This window comes from Panthera onca, chromosome A1, assembly GCF_046562875.1.
Source record: "Panthera onca isolate mPanOnc1 chromosome A1, mPanOnc1 haplotype 2, whole genome shotgun sequence".
In the NCBI taxonomy this organism is placed as follows: domain Eukaryota; kingdom Metazoa; phylum Chordata; class Mammalia; order Carnivora; family Felidae; genus Panthera; species Panthera onca.
Window position 1 is genome coordinate 238463160 of NC_138339.1, and position 26725 is coordinate 238489884.

Below are 26725 nucleotides of genomic sequence, written 5' to 3' on the forward strand. Positions count from 1 at the left end.
TATACAACAGTCAAGCCCTTTATAGCATACGATTCATAATATCATATATCATACGATTGGGTAATACATGTAAAGGGTATTATACAGTAGAATACAGTATTATATACTGAAAAAGGGTATTCGAAAAGACAAACATCTTCAACTGGTGGCCTGTAATGTCAATTGTATCCCAGAAATAGGTTGTTAAAATACAACTTCACGTCGCAGTTCTGATGAATACCTTTTACTTTATCTAAACGTCTACTTTCAGGGGCGCCTTGCGTGGCTCCACCGGTTAAGCGACTGACTTTGACTCAGGTCATGATCTCGTGAGTTCAAGCCCCCTGTCGGGCTCTATGCCGACAGCTCAGAACCTGGCACCTGCTTCGGATTCTGTCTCCCCTTCTCTCTGCCCCTCCCCTGCTCACACTCAGTCTCTCAAAAATAAATAAACATTAAAAAAAAAAAAAAATTTAAATGTCTACTTTCAGCAGCATCCCAGAAGAAAATGCTGTTTTTGAGAGTATGTTCAACTGAACTTTTTCAGATTTTCATTTATTTCACTTTTTCATTTATGTTTAGGCGATGTTTCCACAGAAGGTAAGCGAACTCATTTACATTTTATAAAGCCCCCATCAACTATCTTCATACTGAGGCACAGATTCCAAACCATAGCTCATAGGTTTTTTGTTTTTGTTTTTTTTGAAGCTTCCACCCAAAATACATTTCATATCCTCTGTGACCCAGGAAATCTCCTGTGTCTTCCTATGAGGATGAAGAAAAAGGAAACAATGCGACAGAGATCAGACTCTCAAGTAGTAAAGAATTGGGAGCCCCAGATATTCTACATGCAGACCACTCCGGTCCAAAGGTTCATTTTCTCTCTCGAGGTTAGCTTTTCAGTTCCAGAACCGGGTCACAGAGATGGCGGCCCCGCGACCCGCCCAGCTCCAAGGCGGTGGCTCTGGGCTAGGACCACTTCTTGGTGACATTGAGATGGTCCAGCTGGTCTCCCACAAATCTGTGGGGGGGGAACTTGGACACGCTGGCCGCCTTGATGGCCTCGAAGGCCGCCGCCCGGCGCCCCGCGGCGTGGCCGTACTCCTGCTCCGCGGTGAGGTAGGGCATGCTCAGCCAGTAATGGTTCTCCGCCTCTATCTCCAGGCGACGGATCATGTTCTGCTTCGCGCGGAAAGACACGGCGCGCGGCCGCCGGTGCTTCCCGATCCACTGGCTGCCAGGAATGCGATTGCGGAGGAGGAGGGCGGTCACGAACATGGTACCTGCGGAGATACGGGGAAAGTCGCACCGGGAAATGGCTACGCACTCGGCCGCAGGTGACAGCAGCGCGCGCGCGCGACCCCGGCTCTCCTGCCGCTCCGCCACCCCCGAGGACGCACAGCGTGCCCCCAAAGAAGCAGGGAGCCCAACTAGACTCCCTAGGGAAAGAGAGGGACTCCCGAAGCAACGAAACACGGTCATCAACTCACCGGCCGCGTCGTTCACGAGCTCCCCCGCGCGCCAGCGGACGCGACCCCGGAAGCGCGTCCGCCTCCCGGAACCTCCTTGCCGCTTCGCGCGAGACTTCAGCTCTCGCGAGAGAGGGCTCGTGCGACCCCCGCGGAGGCGGGACACTTCCGGCGCCGAGAGATTCAAACTAGTGGCGGGCCGGACCGGAGAGGTGGGGTCCGCTCGGGTCCTGCGTCCTGCGTCCTGCGTCCTGCCGAGCAGCCCTTATCCATGGATCTGATCCGAAGCTTCCACGCGAAGCTACGGTCTCTGGCCATCACCCTCGACAGCGAGACGGCCCGGCTGCAGCGAGCGCTGGACGGAGAGGAGAGCGGTGAGTGCGGCGTCGGGCGTCGGGGCCTTTGCGGCTCCTGCGACCCGCCCGGGCGCCCGCAGCCCGCCCCGAGTGCGGCGGCTCAGAAGGGCCTTCACAAGTACGAACGCACACACTCGGCCGAGAGTGTGTTATTTTAGCTACAGTGGCGAGGGGTGCTTCGAAAGAGATATGGAAGGGCGGTGGCACACCCATCAGAACGCTCGACGTTTGTCGTCAGCAGGGCCCCGAGGGGCTGCAGGTGTCACCTTTTTATTATTTATTCTTCTGCCCCCTCAAGTACGTTGTTGTGGCTGTTTTCAGTTCTGTGTCCAACCACATTTGCTCTCCGCAAATATTGAAATAGCACTGTCACTGTGTTAGGAGGAGAAACCGCATAGAATAGAAGTGTAAATTAAGTTGGCAGACTGAGCTCATAATGCGCACACTCATTTATACACGATATACTTCAAGTCACATAATGGATATTAATAAAAATACTGTGTAATTAAACAAAATGCAGTTATTTAGCACGGTTCTTTGCTTGTAAACTGACTTTGTCTCACCCAAATGGCCCACAGTTGCAGTAAATGCCTGTATATTTCCCAGCAACCCGTCAATACTAGTGAGTACCTTTTTTTTTTTTTTTTTTTTTTTCTTTTCTTTTTTGGAAATCCCGACACCCAGCACAGGGCTCAGACTCAAGACCTGGGGATTGAGAGTCACATGACCTTGTGATTGAGCCAGCCAGGCACCCGTCAATACTGCTTAAAAATAAAATTAATATAGCAGAATTCTTCACCACTAACCTTTGTATTAGACATTTAAGAAAAATTGTTGCGGGGCGCCTGGCTGGCCCCGTGGGTTGAGCGTCCGACTTCAGTTCAGGTCATGATCGCACGGTTCGTGGGTTCCGGCCCTGGTTCGTGGGTTCCAGCCCTGCGTCGGGCTCTGTGCCGACAGCTCAGAGCCTGGACCCTGTTTCGGATTCTGTGTGTGTGTGTGTGTCTCTCTCTGCTCTTCCCCGCTCATGCTCGCTCTCGCTCTCTCTCTCTCTCTCTCTCTCTCAAAAAAAGAAAAAATAAAACATAAAAAAAATTTAAAAATATTGCAAGAGTAGCTCAGGTTTTGAGATTATTTTAGAAATGTCATAAATGTAATTTGCCTTAAAACATCGTGCTTTGTAGACACAGACTCCTTTTACTTTTGTTATATTATGAACAGTGTTCCAGCCATTTAAAAATGTTTATTTTGACTGTAAGAACAATATACGTACATGACAAAAAATTTGAGAAATGAAAAGTAGAAAGAGGAAAATAAATATTTTCTGTAACTCAGCCATCCAAAGACACCACTATTAATATTTTATTATTTTTTTGTTTTTGTTTTTGTTTTTTTCTTTTTTTTTTAATGTAAGCTCTACACCTAATGTGGGGCTTGAATTCATGACCCAGAGATCAAGAGTCTCATGCTGTACAGACTGAGCCAGCTAGGTGCCACTTTGGGTTCTTGTGCTAATTTACCTTCTTACCAGCATATTAACGTGTACACAAATTTTGCACTTTCTTCTGGTTTTATAAGAAAAAGTTGGGATGATTCTTCTATTTGTGGCCAATATGTATTACAGAAAATATGGTATGGGGGCACCTGGGTGGCTCAGTCATTTAAGCGTCCAACTTCAGCTCAGGTCATGATGTCACAGTTTGTGGGTTCGAGCCCCTGGTCCGGCTCTGTGTTGACAGCTTGCTCAGAGCCTGGAGCCTGCTTCAGATTCTGTGTCTCCCTCTCTCTCTCTGCCCCTCCCCTGCTCGTGCTCTTTGTCTCTCTCAAAAATTAATAAAAACATTTAAAAATTAAAAAATATATATACGGAAATGTGATAGAGAAAATCATCACCAAAAAATTTCAGCTTTTATGAATCATTAAATTGATTGACTTTTTAAACTTCTTTGAGATATAATTCACATAATATAAAATTCAGCATTTAAAGGATACAGTCCAGTGGTTTTTAGTGTATTCACAGAGTTGTGCAACCATTACAGTAAGTTTAGATTTTCATCATCCTCAAAAGAAACCCTGTGACTGTTAATATCCACTCCCCATAATCCCATCCCCAACTACCCTAGCCTTATGCAACTGCTAATCTGCTTTCTGCCTGTATATATTTGTATATTCTGGGTATTTCATATAAAAGGAATCATACAAAAGTAGGCTTTTGTGACTGACTTATTTTAGCCTGATGTTGCAAGGTTCATCCGTGTCAGCATGTATCAGTGATTCATTCCATTATATTTCTGAATAATATTCCATTGTACGGATACGCCACATTGTGTTTATTCATCAGTTGATGAACATTTGGGTTGTTTCCACTTTTTAGATATTATGAATATATGTGAACATTTCCGGTGAACATTATGCTTTCGGGTCTCTTTGGTATACACCTAGAATTGCTGGGCCACATGGTAAACCTATGTTTCACTTTTTGAAGAGCTGCCACATGGTTTTCTAAAGTGGATGCACCATTGTACATTTCCGCCAGCAACGAATGAAGGTTGCGGTTTCTCCACATCCTCATCATTTATTATTACCTGTCTTTTGAATATAGTCCTTCTAGTAGGTATGAAGTATCACTGTCACGTTGACTTGCATTTCCCAAAGAAAAATTGGTCAGCTTCAACAGGTGAAAGGAGATCTTCAAAGGAGGCATGGTTTAGAAAGAGAAATATAATTCTTTAAAAAACTGCTTTTACATGATGTATAGTCTATATATTGCAACCGATTAGTAAGAAAGGTGACAGTACAGCGGATGAAGGATGTCTTTGCGATAAATGGTGCCAGGTCAGTTGGACCTGGAAATAAGAATGGATCTTGATCCTTACCTCATGCCATAAAAAAAAAAAAAAAAATCAATTCCAGGAGGATTGTAGCTCTGAATGCAAAAGGCAGAACAATAAAGCTTTTAGAAGAAAACGTAAGTGTTGTCATTGGCAGAGATTTTAAAAATAGGAACCAAAAAGTGCTCATTATAAAAAAATTGCTAGGTGGAATTACATTTCCTCCTTCTCCCCTCCCTCCCTCCCTCCCTTCTTTCCTTCTTGATCTGAGTGCTAATTATTTACGTATGTTCACTTGGAAAGTTGATCAAGCTATATACTTAGGATTTTTGTACTTTTTTGTACGGATGTGATAATTTAATAACTTTTAAAACAAAGGCTGTAATACTTTGTAATTGATACGAAACAAATGATAAATATCTACAAGGATTTTATAATTCTAAGAAACAATACTAAATTATATTTTCTATTCTTTTTCCTCCTTTTCCTTATTGTACTTTTTCCTTATTGCATTTTTTCCTTTCTCTGTTCATATTGAAGACATTGAAGATTATCCAGTGAGAATTTTATATGACCTTCTTTCTGAAGTCCAGACTCTAAAGGTATCGGTCCTGCAATATTAATTTATCATCTTTGTGTGGTAATTTTTAAATAAATAGACTTAGTCTTTTAGTCTTAAGACTAAGTCTTTTGATAGAAAAATTATAATGTACTTTTTTTCCTCATAAAAGGACGATGTCATTCTTCTTCTTGATAAAGCAAGTTTGGAAAGTCAAGAAAGCATTGGTTTCATAAAGGCAACAAAAGTACTAATGAAAAAAAATTCAATGGATATCATGAAAATAACGGAGTTTTTCCAGAAGTATGGATATAATCCACGTGCCAAGAAGAGCTCAGGTGTGAATGATTTGCATTTTATGGCGTTTGTTTTAGTATTAAAGAAGGAAGGCAGCGTGATTACGGTTACTCTGGTTCTGGCTCCGCCATTATGTGGCTTGTCATGTGTGGTCATTTATTCATCAATCTGTGCTGACTCGTGGTGGCAAAACAAAGACAGTCCTTCCTCTCCTTTCCAAAATGCTAGATTAAAGAAGAGTACAAGAGGGGTGCCTGGGTGGCTCAGTCGGTGAAGCGACCCACTTCGGCTCAGGTCACGATCTCACGGTCGGTGGGTTCGAGCCCCGCGTCGGGCTCTGGGCTGACGGCTCAGAGCCTGGAGCCTGCCTTGGATTCCGTGTCTCCCTCTCTCTCTCTGCCCCGCCCCTGCTCATGCTCTGTGTCTCTCTGTCTCTCGATAATAAATAAACGTTAAAGAAGACTACAAGATAGATCCACGTGATTTTAGGATGGCTGGTTTCTAGTCAGCTCTGCCAAAAATAGCCGAGAGACTGGAGGTAAGGCATGCTATTTCATTTTTCTTGTTCTCAGTTTTTTCTTCCGTAGAACAAGAAATTGGGGGCAATATAAACTGATCAAGTCCTTTTTTAGGTTTTACAGTTGTAACGAAGGGTAGGATAACATGGTGTTTTGGAAGTAGAGCCAGACCATCTGAATGCAAATCTCTAATCCCACCGTTGACTGTATTTACTGTATTACCTTTGACCACTTACCTAACCTCGTACCTCCGAATCTCATCTATAGAGTGCAGACGTTTAATACTCCTTACCTTTGAGGTTGCAGCAGGATGGAATGACATAAAGTTTGTCTAGAATCGTACCTGGCATGTTAATCACCTGGTGTCAACTCTTGTTGGGCCCACACCTGTGAGGGACTAATTTCAGTATACTTCAGTGTCTTTGTTTCCGTTATGAGAATGATCTTTGTACACAAATCAACCATTAATTACATTCAGCAAATACATACTGGGGATCTGTGTGGAGGGTATGTTAAACAGTCTGCGTGGTGCAGTGCAAAGAATTCAGTTGACTTTACTGTGAACAAGCTCTGGGTTCAAGTCCTGGCTCCAGCAGTTGCTACAGGTGTGTGACCTCGGATGATTTCTCGGAATTGCTTTTTTCTCACTTGCAAAATGGGGACGATAGTAACTCCCTGCGAGGCAGTGATATCGCGATGATTTTCTTAATCTTATCAGTGACTGCCTTGTGATAAATACAAGGATAAGTTTTTGGTAGCTCTTCTAACATTTCTCAGAATTAACAGAAAGCAGAAAGCACGATGCCAAAACAGAACGCTGTGAATGAGCAGCTCTTCCAAGGGCCCAAAGCCAGGAAACCAGAGTCTATAACCTTTTTTTTTTTTTTTTTTTTTTTTTTGGTATGGTGCATACTCCATATTTAACACATCCTGGTTTATCATGCATGCGAAAACAGTATCCTATCCTACTTTGTTTCCTGTTGCCAGTCAGAACAAAGAAAACCCTACCTTCAAAGAGAAAGCGTGCACCTCTTCACTTCCTCCAATCTGTTTGATCTCTTCGCTGGCTAACTAAATGTACAGCCTAAATTCATCCCTTTTCTGTTCCTTTGGACCCAAAAGATTCTGACAGGGATCTATACCAATGTTTGATAGACCCCATCTAACTCTAACTATAGACTTTCCTTTAAAAGATGAAGAGAAACAAAAAAGACCATTATCAGACTTAACAAAAATACATTCCGATTCATAACAAAAGTACAAATACTTTCTTCTTAAAAAGAATACAACAAACAAGGCATTTTGGAGAAACGTTTTCCCATCTCCTTCAGCAAGTACAGTTGTTCCAATTCATATTTCTAATTTAGCAACCAAATGATATGTATTCAAGGTTGGCTAAAACAGATCTTTGTAGTAACTCCCTCCCTCCTTATTCTTAAACAAATGGTAGCGTTTGGAATGAGAGGATGTGAGGTCAAGTTTTGGCTCTTTACATTGTATCAGCTGAGTGTTTTCCAAAATGTTGTTTGGTGCCTTTATAAAAACAAAAAATATCCTAAGATGTTTTGTGCTTGAAATAGTTAATATGAAAATTAATTGGGGTGAAACATTCAAATGCCTGTCCCATGGGGGGTGCTAAACACATTTTAATTTCTCTTCCTTCAGCTCACCCCCTCCATTTTCTCTTCCTTTCTTGTTACCCTAATTACTGGTTCATTTTTCTTCTCCACTTCATGCTACACATTTTACATTTGTCCCGCGCTTTCCTAATACCCATCCCACTCTCCATACCTTGCTATCTCACTGAAACCCTGTCATTTAAGTTATCTGCCCAGATCCTGGCCAAATCCACATATCTTCTTTCTGATTATCCTCTTTGACTTTCTGTTGTCTCTCACACTGAAAGCTAGTGGTTTTCCTTCTCCAGTTCCTTGGCATCATAGTGCTATCCTGGACCTTTTAACTGCAACTTGGGTTCCACACCAAATTCACTAACCATTAATGTATGCAGGAAATGGCAAAGGATTGTGGGGGAAAAGCACAGTTGTTAGTAAATTATTTAGTTTGAAATGTACAGTGTGGTGATTAACCATATGGGGTCTGGAGCCAGATATGACCTTTTCGGGGTTGAGAAACTACAGATCTTTCTAATGCTCTCCTATTATTTTCCTCAACCAGACTTTTGATACAGGCGTTCCAGACGAAGGATAAAAACTTATCTTGGTGTGACAGTCTTTCCTTTTTAACTTAGGCATCTGTAAATGAATACTCTAAACTAATGTTATACTTTGTGTTTTAAATCTAGATCATAGTTAATTCCACCCTGTAGTTAATGTCATCAAATGAGAAAATAGTTCCAGAATTCATTAAGAAAGATGGGTAAATCACATTAGCTGGGGGAGTAAGGATATTGGACTTTCATTTGCATTGACTTTTCATCTTTTAATACTTTAGTTTACTTTCCTTCTTTAATGTGTAGGCAAAATGGGATCTGGGTCAGAAATTTCCTACAGGGACAGTTGAAATAAAACTTTAGAGACTAAAGAGGGAATCAGGACTTTTGCTGATTGGGGACATTTCAGATGGAGCTATTTTATGTGGCTTTAGTACTTGGGATTTTGTGGTTTGATGTTTGACCAGAATACGACCTCCTTGGTTTTTCCTCACAGCGGATGAACAAGAAATCACTGACTCTGACTCAGAGTCCACGAAGCATGAAAATGCCCAAATGCCTGATGTCAAGGACAGTCTGTCCAATCCTGCTGTTCCAAGCACTGCTAGTTCTGAGAAGTCTCCACGGAGTCCCCAGCTTTCAGATTTTGGACTTGAGCGGTACATGATAGCCCAAGTTCCACCAAACCCTCCACAGGCAGTAAACGACCATGAAGAAGAGCCCAGAATTTTAACTCCATCTTCCAAGCAGTCCGTAGTTAAAGTACTAAAAACTCCAAAATGTGCCCTGAAGATGGATGATTTTGAGTGTGTAACTCCTAAATTAGAACACTTCGGTATCTCTGACTGTACTGCGTGTTTGAATGAAGATTCCACGATGGGACTTAAAAATATGAAGGAGAATAAAAGGTAAGCCGCTTTAAAAAAAAAAAAAGTTTATTTATTTATTTTGAGACAGAGCAGGAGCGGAGGAGGGGCAGAGACAGCAGGAAAGACAGAATCCCAGGCAAGCTCCACATTGTCAGCACAGAGCCCACTGCAGGGCTTGAACTCATGAACCGTGAGATCATGACCTGAGCCAAAGTCAATAGTCAGATGCTCAACTAACTGAGCCACCCAGGTCCCCTGAAAATAATCATCTTGAAAAAGAACTGTCACTATCAGGGGTCTGCAGACTACCGCCACAGGCCAAATCCAGCCTCCTCCCTATTTTTTGTACATAAAGTTTTATTGGAGCACAGCCTAAAAAAGTTCTTTTTGGGGGCACCTAGGTGGCTCACTTGGTGAAGTGTGCAACTCTTGATCTCAGTCCAGGTCTTGATCTCAGTGTCGTGAGTTCTGGCCCCATACTAAGGCCCCACGCTGGGCTCCGTGGCAGACGTGAAACCTACTTTAAAAAGTTCTTTTTCTAAAACATCTGAGACCAAAAACACTGAGGTTAGTTTATGAGGTTGACATACCCTTGATACACACATTGACAGAGCATGCAAGAGAAAACTATAACCAGTCCACTTGATGAATAATAAGGTAAAGTCCCAATTAAACTACTCAGATTGAATTCACAGAATATTACAAGTATAGTAGATAACTTACAAGTTAAGCTTATCTCAGGAATGCAAAGATAGTTTAATACTTGAAGCCCATAACATACATTTTAATGATTGGATTTAATAAGGGAAAAAAGGATAATCTTAATAGATGCCAATAAGGAATTTGATAAAATTTTTTTTTTTAAGTTTATTTATTTTGAGAGAGAGAGAGAGTGCAGATGGGGGAAGGGCAAAGAGAGAAGGAGAGAGAGAATCCCAAACAGGCTCTGTGCTGTCAGAGAGCTCAATGTCACTAATTGTGAGATCATGAACCGAGATCAAGAGTCAGATGCCTAACTGACTGAGCCACCTGGGTGCCTTAAGGATTTGGTAAAATTTGATACCCGTTCCTTTAAAACGTTTGGTCAAACTCCAAATAGAGTACTTCATTAACATGATAAATTACAAGTATCTAATAATAGTGAAGCTATCTGTCACCATTATTTAACATCATTCTTGATAACTCTGGCCAGTAACAAGTATTTCTAGGCCATGTTTTGTACATGGGCAACTCAAAAAATTCACATCTCAAACTTCAAGAAAGAGGCTCATAGAAGATGTATTTTATATAGTGGTAAGTTAACCATTTAAAATAATGTTTTCCTATATTTTATTAATAACTAGTTCCTAAACGGAGTAGAAAAAAATCCATTCAAATTTGCGACAAAAAAGTGAAATACTGATGCCAGTCGTGGGTAAAAAGATCTACATGATAAAAACCATAAATATTTCTGGGTTAAGTAAAGGAAAAAGTGGGGAATATAATGTTTTTTCTTCATCCTGATAGACTGGCTAAATGTTAAGATGCTTAATCATGACAAATTAATTTATAGATGTTGTGCATTTACAACAAAGCCTCGATAGGATTTTTTTAAAGTAAATGATAAAATGACTCTAAAATTTACTTGGAAGAATAATAAGTAAAAGTAGCTAAAAAGGGGGTGCCTGACTGGTTCAGTCGGAAGAGCATGCAACCCTTGACCTTGAGGTCATGAGTTCGAGCACTGTGTTAGGTGTAAAGATTACTTAAAAACATAAAATCTTAAAAAAAAGAGTAGTAAAATAGTAATAAAAAATAATAGTAATGAACGAATATGACCGAACAGTAAAATATATAATATACAGATACATATAAATATATATATTACAGAAGTAAAAATTATTCAGTAAATTATGCCAGGACAATTGGTTAGTTGAACCATCTTATAGTTACTTGATGATACTCCTCTTTATATTCCAGACATCTGAGTAAATGGCTAGAACATCCTTAGATGACAGGGATCAGTCTTTTTTAGTCTAAAAAAATGACAAGTTCTTAATTTATGTCTGTAAACTGGTTGCAAAATTCCACTTTATGGTTTTGAAACCATGAAGTATGTAGCTCCTGTATTTGAACTGATGAGTTAAACGTACAGCTTTCCCTTAAGTCAGGGGTTCTTAGCCTGCTTCGCAGTCAAGGCTGTCAATACCAAATGGTTCATAACCTTTTTTGAGCCATGTGTGTGCATTAATTAAAAAAACAAACAAACACAGTTCAATGGGACTCGTGTCACACAGAATGGAACTGGATGTTTGCCTACACTGGACAGTATATAGCAAGACTGAATTTTTTCCCAGAGGTTCAATATTAACTTTTTTTTTTTTTTTTTTTACACCTTATAATTTCCCTATGAATCACGCCAGTGAGGAGGCCGTAGAATCAGAACCGGTGACCAGTAATCATTTCTTTGCTACTCCTGGCCTCATAATCCAGCAGTTGAAAAAAAATGGTGAGTATAAGAATCACATTACTTCTCAGCTATCCTTTTTCTAGATTATCTTTGTACAAAAATGGTTCTCTCATCTTAGACACCCCCATAGTCCTTCTGCGTCTTGTCAGTTCATGCTATTGAGTTATGTAAAGTTCTGTCCCATTGGGTGCGGCATGATTTCATACCAGAGAAAGAGAATTTTCCGGTATGCTTTTCATAGTTTTCCTGATTATAGCCAATATTTATCTGGGGCGCCTGGGTGGCTCTGTCGGATGAGCGTCTGACTTCAGCTCAGGTGATGATCTCACAGTTCGTGAGTTCAAGCCCCACGACGGGCTCTGTGCTGACAGCTCAGAGCCTGGAGCCTGCTTCGGATTCTGTGTCTCCCTCTCTCTCTCTGCCCCTCCCTTGCTCATGTGTGCTTGCTGTCTCTGTCTCCCTCTCAAAAATAAATAAACATTAAAAAAAAATATTTGCCAGCCTGTTTGTTTCTAACATTTTAACTTAAAACATAAATATATATTCAGTCACCAAACTTCTGATACAGAATCAACAGTACCTTTTTTTAAAATTTAGCTTCAGCCCATTGATCAGATTCTACATTATTTTTCTTACATAAACTACACTTAGAATACAGTAGCTACCATTTCAAATTGTTTTTTTAAAATACAAGAACTTAAAGAAAAATTTCATACAGTGTTTTCATATTTGTCCCACCAACTACAAAAACATCAGTTTTCACAAAAATATAAAAGAAGACATTCTAGAGTTTTGTGATTTCTTGATTAATTATAATTGTCTAATCTCTGTCAAATTTATTGCCACATTTAAAAAAAAAATTTTTATGTTTATTTATTTTTGAGAGAGAGTGCAAGCGGGAGAGGGGCAGAGAGAGGGAGACACAGAATCCGAAGCAGGCTCCAGGCTCTGAGCTGTCAGCACAGAGCCCGACGTGGGGCTCGAACCCACGAGACGTGAGATCATGACCTGAGCCGAAGTCGGACGCTCAGCCGACTGAGCCACCCAGGCGCCCCATTGCCATATTTTTAAAAGTAACTTGTCTTTATCAAGTCTTCCAAACTTAGGAACGTCTTTTCAGAAAAATTCTTTTTGTACTAATTTCACTGACATATAATATTAAATTATGTTATTAAGTTAACAAGTATTTCTGGCATCAACAGGTGTGAAGAAATACAAATGACTCGTAGTAAACTTAGAGCTCAGCTTGTGGGAAAGAGCCTGTCTGTACCAAAGAGGGAGAGAGTGGACCACCGTCTCGTAGACACCAAGAGTCAGTTCCCAGTGGAGCATAAACTTTTTAGAAAATGATGAGCGGGGGGCACCTGGGTGGCTCAGTCGGTTAAGCATCTGACTCTTGATTTCAGTTCAGGTCATGATCTCGTGGTTCATGGGTTCAAGCCCCTCGTGGGGCTCTGCGCTGACAGTGAGGAGCCTGCTTCCGGTTCTGTGTCTCCCTCTCTCTCCCCCCCCCCCCATCTCACATGTTCTCCCTCTGTCAAAATAAATAAATGAACTTTAAGCAAAAAAAAAAAAAGGAAAGGAAATGATATAGGAGAATATTTGTGTATTACTTCTGAAGTGGGATGGATTTTTTTTAAACATCTTTTTTAAAGTTTATTTATTTTTAGAGAAAGAGCACGAGCGGGGAAGGGGCAGAGACAGGGAGAGAGTCCCAAGCAGGCTGTGCGTGGTCCGTGCAGAGCCCAATGTGGGCTCGCTCACAGGACGTGAGATCGTGACTTGAGCTGAAATCAAGAGTCTGAACCGACTGAGCCACCCAGGTGTCCCCGGGAGGGAGTTTTTAAAGAACAGCTTACTGGCGAAAAAACTTCCGTATACCACAGGCAGTGTATTTGACGGAGGGAATGGCAAGCTTAGGTTTATCCATTAGAACTTTGGTTCAGTGACGGCTTGTTAAGAGAGATTGTATCGTATTTCAGTTTGACTCTATTCTTATGCCACAAAAGTACCTTTAGTATGATTCTTAGAGTCTATACCTAGTGAAAATTCGTCATTTGTTTACCATTTTCTTTATTTACTGTTGCTTCTTACATCCCAGTCATTCCTTCTGGGTCTAGTTTTCTTCTTGTGAAAGCACAGCCTCCAGCAGTTCTCTGGGATACTTCTCGTCTGGGAGAAGTGGTCTCTGGTTTTGTGTCTGAAGATCTCTTTTTTCTTTCTCTGTCATTCATTTTGGAACGGTGATTTAACTGGACATAGACAATAGATAGCTGACTTTCTTCAAAATTTTATACAGAAATTATTTCATTGTGATCTGGTGCCCATTCCTGATGAGCAGAGTCCTGTGGGCCTGATGTGCTTTCCTGTGTAGATCTGTGGTCTTTTCTTCCCGGTCGTAAGATTTTTGTCATTATCTTTGATATTCTACATTTCTCTGTAATTTTAAAATAAGTTTATTTGTTTTTATTTACTGTGTTTAGAATTTGGTATGATTGTCAAACTAAGAACTCATGTCATCAATTTTGGAAAATACTCTGAGATTCTCTCTTTAATAAGATTACCTCTTCCCTAATTCTTCAATTTTTTTCTCCTGGAATCTCTGTAACAGATTTTAGAATGTTCTTCTTCAGTCTCCTTGGTTTGTTAACTTCCCTTTGATATCTTCCTTTTCTCTATGCTACCATGTGCTTTAGTTGGAACTTTCTTCCACTTTGCTATTTTTCTTTTATACTGAGTCTAAATTATTATTTTAATCTATTGAATTTTTATTCCAGGGACTACATTTTCTGTCTTACATGTTTTTCCCTTCAGATGTGACTGTTCTTTTTTTCCCCTTCCGTAATCCTGTTCCCTTGCCTTATGATTTCTGTGCCTTCCTTTATCTCTGAACATTTTAGACACATGTATTTGGAAAACTGTTTAAGGTGTTAATACTTTCGTTTATTGCTCTGATTCTCTTTCTTGGAGGTGTGTTTCCTTACAGGCTTTTCGTCTTTTTTTTTTTTTTTTCATCTACCTCCAAGTTAGTTAGCATATAGTGCAACAGCGATTTCGGGAGTAGATTCCTTATTCGGGGTCTTTCCTGGTTCCATAGAAATTTTAGGATCGTTTGTTCTAGCTCTGTGAAGACTGCTGGTGTTATTTTGATAGGGATTGCCAGGCTCTTAGTTTTTAACTCCTCTCAGATGAAGTTGTTTTCAGTGTCATGGGTTGTCACGGAGTCCTGTGGAACCATTTCACGCTTGCCCCAGCCAAGGCCCCACGGGCTTACCGATCGCACACGTCTTTATGTTAACTGCTTGACTCAGGTCGCCTGCACTGGACACGCAGAGTGAGCTCAGAACCCACGACTCTACACCGTTGGAGCTGCTACTCTGGTTTTCCGTTTCTTGCAAAGACTCGACTTTTAGCCTCACTTGCTTTCATCCCGTTCCCCTGGAGTCGGTGCCACTGGGCAAGCATCTTCCAGTTCCTGCTTCGCAGACCTCACTGGTCTTCCAGGCGCTCAGCTTGATGCACTGTCTCCGTTCCACTGCCCCTTCAGAGGCCGTCTTAGAGTCCCACGTGTCTGTCTCCGGGCAGATTTCAGATTAAGTAGATGTTAGCATCGTACCACATTTGCTTCAGATCTTTCTTTTACTGTTACACGTAAAGCTAAATCCCTACTCCGTTATTCTCCTTCCCTTCCTCCCCTAAAGTGATGATTATTCTAAAGTATAGTTGTGTTGTTTGAAAATTTTATTTAAGTTACAACATCCAATTTTTATTTTGTCACTTGTTTTTTTTTTCGTTCACTCCATGTAAATCCAGTTCATCTTAAGTTTTAAGCGCTACATGAATAAGCCAAATGTCATTTATTCATTTGCTTATTAAGGGGTAGTTGTTTTTTACTTCTTTACTCTTACAGGCAATGCTCTGATGACTTTGTTCCTTGCGTACATGTGTTACATCTAGGAGTGGCATTTCTAGATCAAAGGTGATGCATATCTTCCGTATTCTGGAAAATGCTTAATTGCCACCCAAGAGTGGCTGTTCTGATTCCCACCAGCAGTGTTTCTGTTCCTTTTTCTCCATCTTTCCCAGCACTTGATTTTTAGACATAATAAAATTTTCCTAGTCTGATCATTATTCTAACATGTTTACTTTTTCTCTTTGATTTTTTTTTTAAGACTGCTTTCATCATACTATGTGTGAGAGTCATTAAATGTCTGTATACACATGGTTCTGTTTCTGAGGTCTCTTTCTTGTTCTGATAGTTATGGCTTTAGAGTAAATCCTAGTGTCTTAGAAGGTAGGTGACCAGGGGCGCCTGGGTGGCTCAGTCGGTTAAGCGGCCGACTTCAGCTCAGGTCATGATCTCGCGGTCCATGAGTTCAAGTCCCGCGTCAGGCTCTGTGCTGACAGCTCAGAGCCTGGAGCCTGTTTCAGATTCTGTGTCTCCCTCTCTCTGACCCTCCCCCGTTCATGCTCTGTCTCTCTCTGTCTCAAAAATAAATAAACGTTAAAAAAAAAATTTCTTAAAAAAAAAAAAAAAAAAAAGGTAGGTGACCTCCTTGTCCTCTTCCCTCCCTCTTTTCTTCTTTATAAATTTGATCTTCTCCAGAAAGTTCATACAGATGTTAATAGAGTTACCTGTAGGCGTCTTGTCTTCTTTGTTGCTGTTATAAAAAATGTCTTCTCTCATAAACTGAGGGTCGATGGGTGGGTGGGAGGGAGGGGAAAGTGGGTGATGGGCATTGAGGAGGGCACCTGTTGGGATGAGCACTGGGTGTTGTATGGAAACCAATTTGACGATAAATTTCATATTAAAAAAAAGATCTTCTATCAAATTATATTTTTAATTGCTTGTTGCTCTTTTGCTAGAACTACTGATTTTTGTTTTTGTATATTGCCCTTACACCTTGCAGCCTTGCTGAACTTTTATTAGTGCCGATGATAAGCGAATATGAAGTTTTGTTTCTTCCTGTCTAGTCAAGCACACACTGTAGCTAATTTCTTGAGTTCTTAAACATAAAGTACACAAATTATATTGACTGTAACGTAAAAGTTGAAATCTTGGGATGCCTGGGTGGCCCAGTCGGTTAAGCATCTGACTTCGGCTCAAGTCATAATCTTTCGGTTCGTGGGTTTGAGCCCCATGTCAGGCTCTGTGCTGACAGCTCAGAGCCTGGAACCTGCTTCGGATTCTGTGTCTCCCTCTCTGTCTGCCCATCCCCTGCTCGCACTCTGTCTCTCAAAAATAAACATACATTAAAAAAAATTTTTTTTAAAATAGTTGAGAGAGCCCTGACGTGGGGCTCGAACTCACAAGTTGTGAGATCATGACCTGAACCGAAGTCAGCCGCCCAACCGACTGAGCCACCCAGGTGCCCCTCAACTTTATTTCCAAATGTATATTTTCATGCCATTGTTTGTGTCTCTTAGATGGCGACTATACAGATTCCCCCTTGGCACCCACGTTCTGCACTCCTGGTTTGAAAATTCCTTCTACAAAGAACAGTATAGCTTTGGTACGTTTCCATAACCTTGAAAGCTCTGATCTTTTTCCTGATGACCTATATACGCTACTATTTCTAGACGCAGTCTGTTTTAATATTGTCTGTCGACTATACTTCAGTTAAAAAGGAAAAAAAACCACTTAGACTACTGCAGCCTTTAAGAGTACATTTACATATTTCTAGAGGGGAATTTAGGGGAATTTGGCAGCATATAGCAAAAGCTTTAAAATTTTCATGCCCTTCAACCGTGTCTCAGAATTTACTCTAAGGTACATTGGCACAAAGAATTATAACAAGGAGTTTATAGAGGAAGGAACAGCATTATTTATAAGAGCAAAGCATGGGAAAGATCTAGATGTCAAGTGGTAGCATAGAAGCAAACTACACTAGGGTGTGTATGGTGTTCTGTTACTAGCATATGTTTTTATTATTTTTTAAAATATTTATTTATTTTGAGAGAGAGAGTGGGAGAGGGCCGGGGGAAAGAGAATCCAAAGCAGGCTCCGCACTGTCAGTGCAAAGCCAGATATGGGACTCAAACTCACGAACCATGAGATCATGACCTGAGCCAAAAGAAGAGTTGGATGCTGAACCCACTGAGCCACCCAGGCACCCCTAACATATGTGTCAAAGCACAGATAAGAACATAAAAAGAATGTTTTAAAAATACTTAATGATGGAAAATGACATGCATGTGCATGTATACACACACACACATACACACACACACAATATATATATTTTATTTCAAGAAAAAAATAAAAGAATGGATAGAAACACACCAAAATGTGATTGTCTCCAGGTCACAGATTCATGGGTAATTTTTATGCTTTTTCCAAATATTACTCGATGAACAAATTAATATAATCATACCTCCTCCCTTTTTTGAAGTCACTATGAACACTTAAGACAACCAACACAGTAGACCGGGCTATCCGTAAAATGTGGCTAGTACATCTGAGGAGCTGATTTTTCACTTTTAAAAACTTGATGAATTTCAATTTAAATCTAAATAGACCCGTGTGGCTTGTTGCTACTCTATTGGACGGAATAGCTAGACGGATAAAATACTAGTATCAGTTGAAGTCCCCATCAGGCTCTCTCCTGCTAGTACTTGCCACTTGCAGTGAATTCGCCCCTTGTGTTCCTGTTCTTGTGGAAGGCCCCCTGCTGGTGTGACTCTATTAACTCTGACCCTAGAGAGAGGAGGTGATTTACTGGGTTGGTCAGGTAAGCACGAATTGCATGCTAAGTTTAGCTCACACGGGCTTTCTTTGTGTCAAGAGTGAGGGCGTGTGGTCACACTTTTGCTCATCCATGGTGTTACTCTTACCTGGGACAGCTTAGTGTTGCCTGAAACTGGGTGGGTGAGTCCCTCTAACCTTGTTCAGTCAGGCCCGTTTAGTTTTCATAATAAGCTGTAGCTCAGCCTTTATTAGTAAGAAGAGAGTATTTTGTCCTCCACGTGCCATTTCTTTGTTTCCTCCATTTTCTTTAGTAATCGGTCGAGGAAGAGCGGGTCATTTTTGTGCGACAGAACTAAAATTGACTAATTTTTATTTACTGTATTTTATGCCATCGTAATTTAATGATTTATTCTGTTCAATAGGGATCCACAAATTATCCATTATCGGAAACAAATAGTTCATCAAACGATTTGGAAATGAAAGACTGTACATCGTTAGTTTTAAATTCGGAGAAGTGTTTTGAGAGTTTTGCGGATCCCTCTTCTCCCGTAATTTCTTCTTACGAGAATCTGCTGAGAACACCTACACCTCCAGAAGTCACTACCATTCCAGAAGATATTCTTCAGGTTATTTTCCCAGGCTGTTTCTTTTTCTGATACATTCTTTTCAAAATTAGACATTTATATTAACGACCTGAAACTATAAAAACCGTCTGATTTCTCATCGGGCTAATGTGCTGGTTTGTGTACTGAGAAAATCCGAATTCTGGGCTCTCAGTCCCTTCTGAGAGTACCTGGATAAGGCTCTTCAGACTGAGCATGAGCTCAGGATTTCATCATACTTTTATTTCCTCGTGGTGCATTTTCTCTTTACCTTCAACTTCATGTTCTGAAATGTCTTCTTATAATATTTTATAATAATTGTTCAGCTGCCATTGCCACGTTGACCATTTTTTCCATTGGAGGTATGGCTGGCAAAATCGGAAAGGCCACATACCCCCCCATTCTCCAGGGTAGGGTATCATGGATAACATTTCAGTGTTTCTTGAACCTGAGACATCTTGGACATCAGTTTGAGAAACACTGACTTACATGTTAGAATACCTGATTCTTTTAATGTTTATGTATTTATAAGAGAGCACACAAGTGCACAGGCGTGAGTGGGGGAGGGGCAGAGAGAGCGAGGGAAGGAAAGAATCCCAAGCAGGCTCCGCGCCGTCAGCACAGAGCTCGACTCGGGGCTCTGTCCTACGAACTGTGACATCATGACCTGAACCGAAATCAAGAGTCGGACGCTTCACCGATCGAGCCACCCAGGCACCCCAAGAATGTCTGATTGTTTTATACACCACTTACCTCTAGTCTACTACTGATCTGTAAGGACTGCCAACTCTACCCCGTCACCACCAGTCATCCCCACCCTAATAGAAGTTAGAGTGGCAGCTGTCGCTTAGGCAAGTGGAGTCGTTCAGAACCGTTCTCGCAAACTACCTAGCTTGTGGAGAGCCGTGGCTACTTGGAATAATACCTAAATGCCAAGAGAGCGGACTCATCCTGTGACATCAAGAAAGTATTTGCTACCCTTTGTTTTCGGTCTTCTCTGTTTTCCTGGACGTTAGAAAATGGGGTGAGCGTCTTCTATCTTTATAGGAGTTTACCTAGAGTTTCTACTTTGCTGTGGTCGATCCTCCTTTTTATTTCTACGTGAAAGGGGGGGATCCTTGTATTTCATGTATCACCTCTTTGTGAAAAAAAAATCATAGCTGATATTTCAGAGTCTCCTTTTCATAATCTTTAATAGCTGATCATCTTTCTTTTGAGCACATATTTTGCCTCTTTCCTAGATATATTTTCCCTGACAGTGTTGTAAAGGCTTAATTTGCTCTTGGGGATATGTTGCTGCTTATTGTACTTCCACTAATCTTAGAGTACATTTTAGAAGGCTTCAGAAGTCAAGCCTCTACATCGAAGTTCAATTTCAAACTCCATCCTTTCTTTGCTGTTGAATGTCTGTGCTGCTGAAAAATTACTGTTTCAAATAACCCATATTTTTACATTTTTCTTGGCTTTTTTTTTAAAGATTTTGGGGGGGGGGTAAGTTTATTTATTTTTGAGAAAGAGAAAGTGGGGGAGGGGCAGAAAGAGAGGGAGAGAGAGAATCCTGAGCAGACTCCACACTGTCAGCACAGAGCCCGACGTGGGGCTCGAACTCACAAACCGTGAGATCATGACCCGAGCCGAAACCAAGAGTCGGACACTTAACCGACTGAGCCGAGCCCCTTTTCTTGGCTTTTCTTGAGTATTTTATAACACCTTCCAAGTTTGTTGTGTAGTTCTTGGGACTTGATAAAAAGGAATTTGTTTTGTTTCAGATTTTATCAAAATACAACTCGAACCTAGCTACTCCAGTGGCAGTGAGAGCCGTGCCACCCGGCAAAGCGTTCCTCGCCAGATACGGAGCACCGAGCGTCCGAGGTGCTGGCAACAAAGAAAACTGGTGAAGGTAGGCGCCATTCCAGAGAAATCACCTGTGTTGTTGGAGGAAGACACTTACAAATGAGCATTCAGATGGTAGTAAAAACGTTTTGACATTTGCCAGCTTAACAGGTTAACAGCCCAACTCTGGCTCTCGGGATACTGAGCTTGCTGTCCCTGCAGTTCAGATCCCCACACTAGCAAGTAGGATGATGTCACTGGGCATCTATATTACACGATTTTCTAAGTGCAAAAATACATAGTCACAGTGTTCTGTCATTTGCGGTGTTGATGTCTATTATAGCTCGTGGATTTTTCTTAAACTTTGTATCTTTTCGCAGAAAACTTTGCAAGTTTTGTAGACACAGAACAGAAGGCGGTGGAAGCGGAGCGGGATGGACTCGTCGTGTCACCCCACATCTTCCCCCTTTTTCCAAACCAGCCCAGAGTAAAGATGAACACGGACACAGATGTGCTTTTGTTAAGATTTGACTCCATTTAACCTCGATCTTCCTCAGCTATTCCATTGTTAAAGTTGTCGTTACGACTGCACTGACTTCACGTTCACCTGCCTGATCTAACAAAATGGTCGAGAGATACTAGGACGCAGGGTACAAAGTTTAAAGTTCTTAAACGTTTGTGACTTCCGACAAGGCCATCCTGATCTTCTCGTGGCGGGGTGGTGGTGCCGTCGCCAGAGCTGGGCTCCTCCCTTGATTCTGGCTCTGTCCTTGTCCTGTCTCCTCTCACGACTGTCCCTGAGCTTTTCACACCTTTTAGCTCAGCAGCGCTCTCTTAAGACTGTCGTCTACAGATGACAGCTTAAGTTAATTTAGGAAGAGGGAGAAGGCCGCAGGCCTGGGTGACTATACCGCGGACGGCCTCGGGTGGACCACGGGAGCCGGGGGCTCGCCCATCAGGACGCGTGCCTTTTGTTTTCACTCACAGCTTCTTCGTACGCGTCAGTTCTGTCCTCTCCAGTCCCCTCCATCCACCACGTGGCTGCTGACCCTCTCAGCGTTCCCTCTCTCCAGCTTGGCCACCTAGCACACCCCGACCCTCTATGTGGAAGGTTTTGAGGACTCTTCCTGGGCCAGGTGCCCTTCTGTGGACTGTCACCTGGGACCCCGGGAGGCAGGGACCCTTGTCTCTTGAGCCCTCTGATAGCTTCAGGCCTCCCTGTCCAAGCCCAGGAAGTAGTTCTAAGTTCATGCAAGTCATGTTGGCGAACTCCAGATTACAACCAGGGGGAAAAGAAGGGCCTGTCCTCTGTGGACACCAGTTAAAATTGAGAAGCAGCAGTTTGCAAGTATCTTGACAAGGTGCTTCGGTTTCCCAAACCTACTAACCTTCAAAGGCTTATTAGGTTTGGGAAATTTGACGCAGGAAAGATGACCCGACCCTCTTTGATGCCTGTGCCTCGGAAGTCCAATGGAAGACCCATCCCACTGTGCTCTTTTCATCCTGTTAGAAGATCATCGCTAAAGCAACACTTGATTCTTTGTTCTAGGAATTACTATGTGGTTATAACTTAATTTTGTTAAATGTAGTGTAACATAATTATCTGCAAGTTTTTCAGTTTTATTTTTCAAGGGAAAGCTCTGGTCAGTTTTGTATATGACTCCCAAATTGCTGTCAAGCTCTTGTTGGCGGTTTTCTGGAGCTACACGCACATAGATCCAAGAGCAGATGAGACGGCCGAAGGAGGGAGGGGTGGACTCGAAGCATATTCGGGACTCAGGCCTGGGGTTCCCCGAACTTTGGAAGACGGAAAGAGGCGGAGCGATGGAGCAAAGGAGGTCGAGAAGGATCCGAGTGAAAAGACAGAAGCGACCACTGGGCTTGGCGAAACAGGTCGTTGACGGCGCTAGTTTTTTGTTTTTTACGTTTGTTTTTGAGAGAGCGTGAGCGGGGGAGGGGCAGAGAGGGAGGCACAGAATCCGAGGCAGGCTCCAGGCCCCCAGCTGTCAGCACCGAGCCGGACACAGTTCAAACCCGTGAACCGTGCGATCATGACCTGAGCCGAAGTTGGCTGCTCAACCCACTGAGCCACCCAGGCGCCCCCGACAGCACTAATATTGGCGGGGCCCCAGGGAAGGAAGTTGGCAGTGGACTGGAGAGAGGGTGGGGTGAGAAGCGTCAGGTGTCTTAAGATGCGAAATAAAGACCGTAGGAAGCGTTTCCGGTCGCCTGCTTTTTCGCGGCGGCCCCTCGACTTCCATTTGCCCGAAACTTCTCCCCCCGACCCTTTCCACTTGTCGCCCATGGCCCAGGTTCCCGTTACTTCGCGCTGCGATGCTTCCAGCTTATTCAGCTCCGAGGGTTAGGATCGGCAAGCCTGTCTCCTGGCTTGAAACCCTTCAGTGTCCCCCCCCCCCCCCCCCCCCCCCCCCCGCGCTTTCGGAATGAAACCCAAGATCGCGGAGGCGGCCTCCGCGGCCCTACTCGATCCGACCTTGGGCCACTTCTCCCTCTTCTCTCGCAGCTCGTGCTCTCGCCGCACGGGCGACTCTGCTTTTCCGCCCCCTCCTGCCGCGGGGCTCACGCACGCTGCTCTCGAGGGCACTTTCCCCGGCCGCCCCGCTGAGTTGGCGAATGCGCTCCCGTGGCCGGAGGTTGCGCGTCGGCCCGCCCGCCACCGGCCTTTCAGGGGAAACGGCCCGCCGGGCGTCCCCGAAGAACGCACAGCCGAGCTCCGGGCGCGACGGAGCGGCGTCGCGGCCCCGGGCCCCAGCGGCCGGCGCCGGGCCTGCGACCCTCACCTGAATCACCGCAGTAGCATCAGACATGTCCTTTGTATCTGCCCCAGCCACCAGGCGCTTCGGCGCCTACCTCCTCACAGCCGCGCCTTTGCCCTTGCCAGACCCCACGTGGGGCACAGAAATCCGGCCCAGCTGCCCGTAGGAGCTGGACAAGCTCCAGTGCCATTTTCAGCAGTGATTACCTTCGTCGTGACGCCTTCCGACCCACCTGTTACCAGTTACACTTCCGTGACTAGACCGGAAGCCTTTTTAAAAATTTTTATTTTTATTTTTGAAGGAGAGAGAGAGACACACACACAGAGTGTGAACGGGGGAGGGGCAGAGAGAGGGAGACAGAATCGGAATTGGACTCCAGGCTCCGAGCGGTCAGCACGGAGCCCGACGCGGGGCTCGACCTCACAAACCGAGCTGTGAGACCATGACCGGGGCCGAAGCCAGATGCTCAACCGACTCGGCTGCCAGGCACCCCTAGACTGGAAGACTGTCTAAGGGTCCGTATGTGGCTCAGGTTTATTGGTGTACTGCCAGGCCCACGGCACCTGCTACCCGACGGGCACTCGTCACATGTATTTTGTCCCGGCAAAGTACTGAGAAGCACGAGGGGAGCTGAAGTAACCAGGAACAGTACAGATTCCAACAATTCCCAACAGGGACTCTACAGTTTACAGGTGTGAAAAATGCCTCGGGAGGTTCACCTCATTCACAACTCAAATTGCTTTAATTTCATCAACTCCCATCTGAACTTTTCTTAGGAGCTGCTAGCCTGGACAGGAAATTCTGACAACCGAAGGCACAAAACAAGGGGCCACAGATGCCTTTTTTCTTCTTCCTTAGTAAATAGCACTTTAACTGAATATTCACCTGACACACACCCAGCAGCATTTCATTGGCTCCTCCCCACAAACCCAAGGTTGGTTTTGTAACGATAACACCTTTCTATAATAAATTCTGCATAACATTCCCAGGACCACGATTTCTGTTTAACAAAATGATTTTCTTAGCATTTAGTACTAAAATTGCTTTTGAGGCTTGAGCTTATTCCCCTCCCAGGGGTTACGGGGGGGAAGAAAATCCCTGAGAAACAGACTTCCTTCAGGTTTGGTTCCACTGCGGGCTCCAAGAAACTACAGCTATCGGCAAAACCACCCACAGTCAAGCAGCAAAACACCAATCGGAACACACGGACCCCGTCCGGCTGCTCTGAAACTCTCGGCTGGGAGCTCTGGTTTCACTCACGACGGGTGGCTTGGTTTGTACAAACACTGAAACCGGTCTACATACTCCAGACGACTGGCCCCTGGGAGAAACCAGCTGTGGCGGGGAGATTCCCTGCAGGAAGCAGCCCTGCAACGCGAGTGGGAGCCAGGCTGCAGAGGCGAGAATGAAAGAAATCGCCAAAGGACCCTACTTGGGGGAACGTACGTTTCAGCTTTTGCTGGGAACCTGGGTGCGCGTGCCCCACGGCGGTGCCCGCTTGAAGCAGGCCCCCACCTGATCGCTAGATGGAACCACGGTCTCCGTAGCTTGGCCGTCAAGGTCCAGTGAGGAAACGCAGTCAAGTTCCTCGTGCCGGGCACAGCCCAGCACTGACTGTAATTCTGAGAAGCTGTTTCCGGGTGCTGCCTCCTCGGTTTCCCCAAAACCAAGTCTGGAATTCGTGTCTGATTGAATAGAAAGAGGCAGGCTAAGTTCAGCTCTTTATTTAAGAATAACAGCGTTTAAATTTTAGAATTTCCAACCTAGGCTAACAGTTTAATAGCTCTCTCTCCCCCTCACAGGCCTGCGCGTGCTCACACACACGTGCACACCGCTGTCTCAAACGTCACCTGAGCCAGGGATCACTATGGATAGGACGGTCCCAGTCGGGTTTTGTAAAACCTAAATAGAATGTAATGGCGAGACTCCCTATTGAACATCTGGTAAATAACTCAAAATGCCAAGTTCACATACACCGTGAGGAAACTGGCAAGTCATTACAGGCAACACGTGAACTACAACACATACTCCAAAGGGAAAATTTCAACTCCAAAATACCCTAAGAGCAAGCGAGGCAGTCAGGATGCTACGCACTGAGCACGGTGCTGTCACGGTGACCATTTATTTCTATTTTGTATTTAAGGAAACGGCTCAGTTACTTACCCAAAGCCATACTTACCAAAGCCAAACGTAAACAAGGACTAAGTACAAGTCTTCTGACTCTTAGCATTATAGTCAGTAATAAGTTCATTAGATAGTCCTTAACTGTACTTTCGGTGGAAGACCGCAATCTTTAAAGGGAAAATTCCACGTTGGAACCAAGCAAATAAACCACTTTAAAACTCCTAAGACAATAACCTGGAATTACAGGAGAGCCCTCACTGCGGTTCACATCATGGGAAACACTGTCTTACGAAGGTCCTGAATTTAGTTCCTGCTTTTGCCGTCTGCACAGTAAATCAGTTTCTTCCCACACACAGGAAGGGACCATGGCTCTTCTTCTCAAAAAAAAAAAAAAAAAAAAAAAAAAAAGGTTGAAATTACTTTTATGACCTCCAGAACTCAAGTCCATCTAGTCTGAATGAATACAGAATCTAAGAGTTCGGGGTAAGCTTCAGAGGAGAAGAGGCCCGAGATTAGATCTAAGCTCCAAGCTGGTCTCTGCAGCCCGGTGACGGCCTTCGCGATGGGGGGCCCATCCCGTCACATTTAAAAGGCTGCTTCTGTGGGTACAAAACGACTGCAGTCCGACTCTGAAATCCACTGCTAGCACCTCGTCTTTCATTCTGGAATACACGCCTCCCATTTCCTCCCGTAATACACGAACGTAATTTAGGCTTATTCCGCAGCGGCCACATGGTCCACACACTTCAAGACGGGAACAAGAGTGCCACGGAAGACCAGTTCCAGTTGTGACTAAACTCGACCTTACCGAGAACGGGTAGGATTTACGGTCGCTTACAGGTCAGGCCTTCGCAGACACTTAATCCTGTGTGCCATCATCCCTTTTACAAACACACAGATTCAAGCAACGGGTCCGCGGCTGCGGAGCTCCCGGTGCAACCAGATCACGTCGTCCCAGCCGGTCTTTGGCATCACGCTCGCGGACCCTCCAACCAGATACTCAGACGCAAGCCCGTCCCCCGCCCCCCCTCACCGGCCCCGTCAACGGGATGCAAGAGTATCTCCTACTCGTTCCACTGGGCCTCCTCCCTGGCTCTGCTCCCAGGTCTCAAGATTCTGCTTTCATCCCTCCCTCCATTTTCAGAGCTTCAAGGGAAACCTTTCCACCCTCACCTAAGTTCTCACCCTGATTTCCTCGCTA

At 43.6% G+C, this 26725-nt stretch overlaps 2 protein-coding genes across 3 annotated transcripts; one reads left to right on the forward strand and one right to left on the reverse strand.

Annotated features, from left to right (window-relative positions):
- On the reverse strand, window positions 1–26561 carry MRPL57 (mitochondrial ribosomal protein L57). Of its 2 annotated transcripts, none has more exons than XM_060637577.3 (2): window positions 26558–26561; window positions 1–1262 (listed from the first exon to the last, which is right to left on the reverse strand). In XM_060637577.3, the coding sequence occupies exon 2, from the start codon at window positions 1255–1257 to the stop codon at window positions 949–951; it is 309 nt and encodes a 102-aa protein (XP_060493560.1). In that variant the 5' UTR covers window positions 1258–1262; window positions 26558–26561; the 3' UTR covers window positions 1–948. The 2 variants fall into 2 exon arrangements, with proteins under 2 accessions (XP_060493560.1, XP_078304341.1); XM_078448215.2 differs by lacking the exon at window positions 26558–26561 and adding an exon at window positions 1470–1586.
- Window positions 1608–21131, forward strand: SKA3 (spindle and kinetochore associated complex subunit 3). Its single transcript, XM_060637565.2, has 9 exons — window positions 1608–1822; window positions 5176–5237; window positions 5367–5532; window positions 8679–9090; window positions 11454–11539; window positions 16928–17013; window positions 18611–18814; window positions 20560–20690; window positions 21004–21131. The coding sequence occupies exons 1-8, from the start codon at window positions 1720–1722 to the stop codon at window positions 20686–20688; spliced, it is 1248 nt and encodes a 415-aa protein (XP_060493548.1). The 5' UTR covers window positions 1608–1719; the 3' UTR covers window positions 20689–20690; window positions 21004–21131.
- Window positions 26562–26725: the final 164 nt, after the last annotated feature.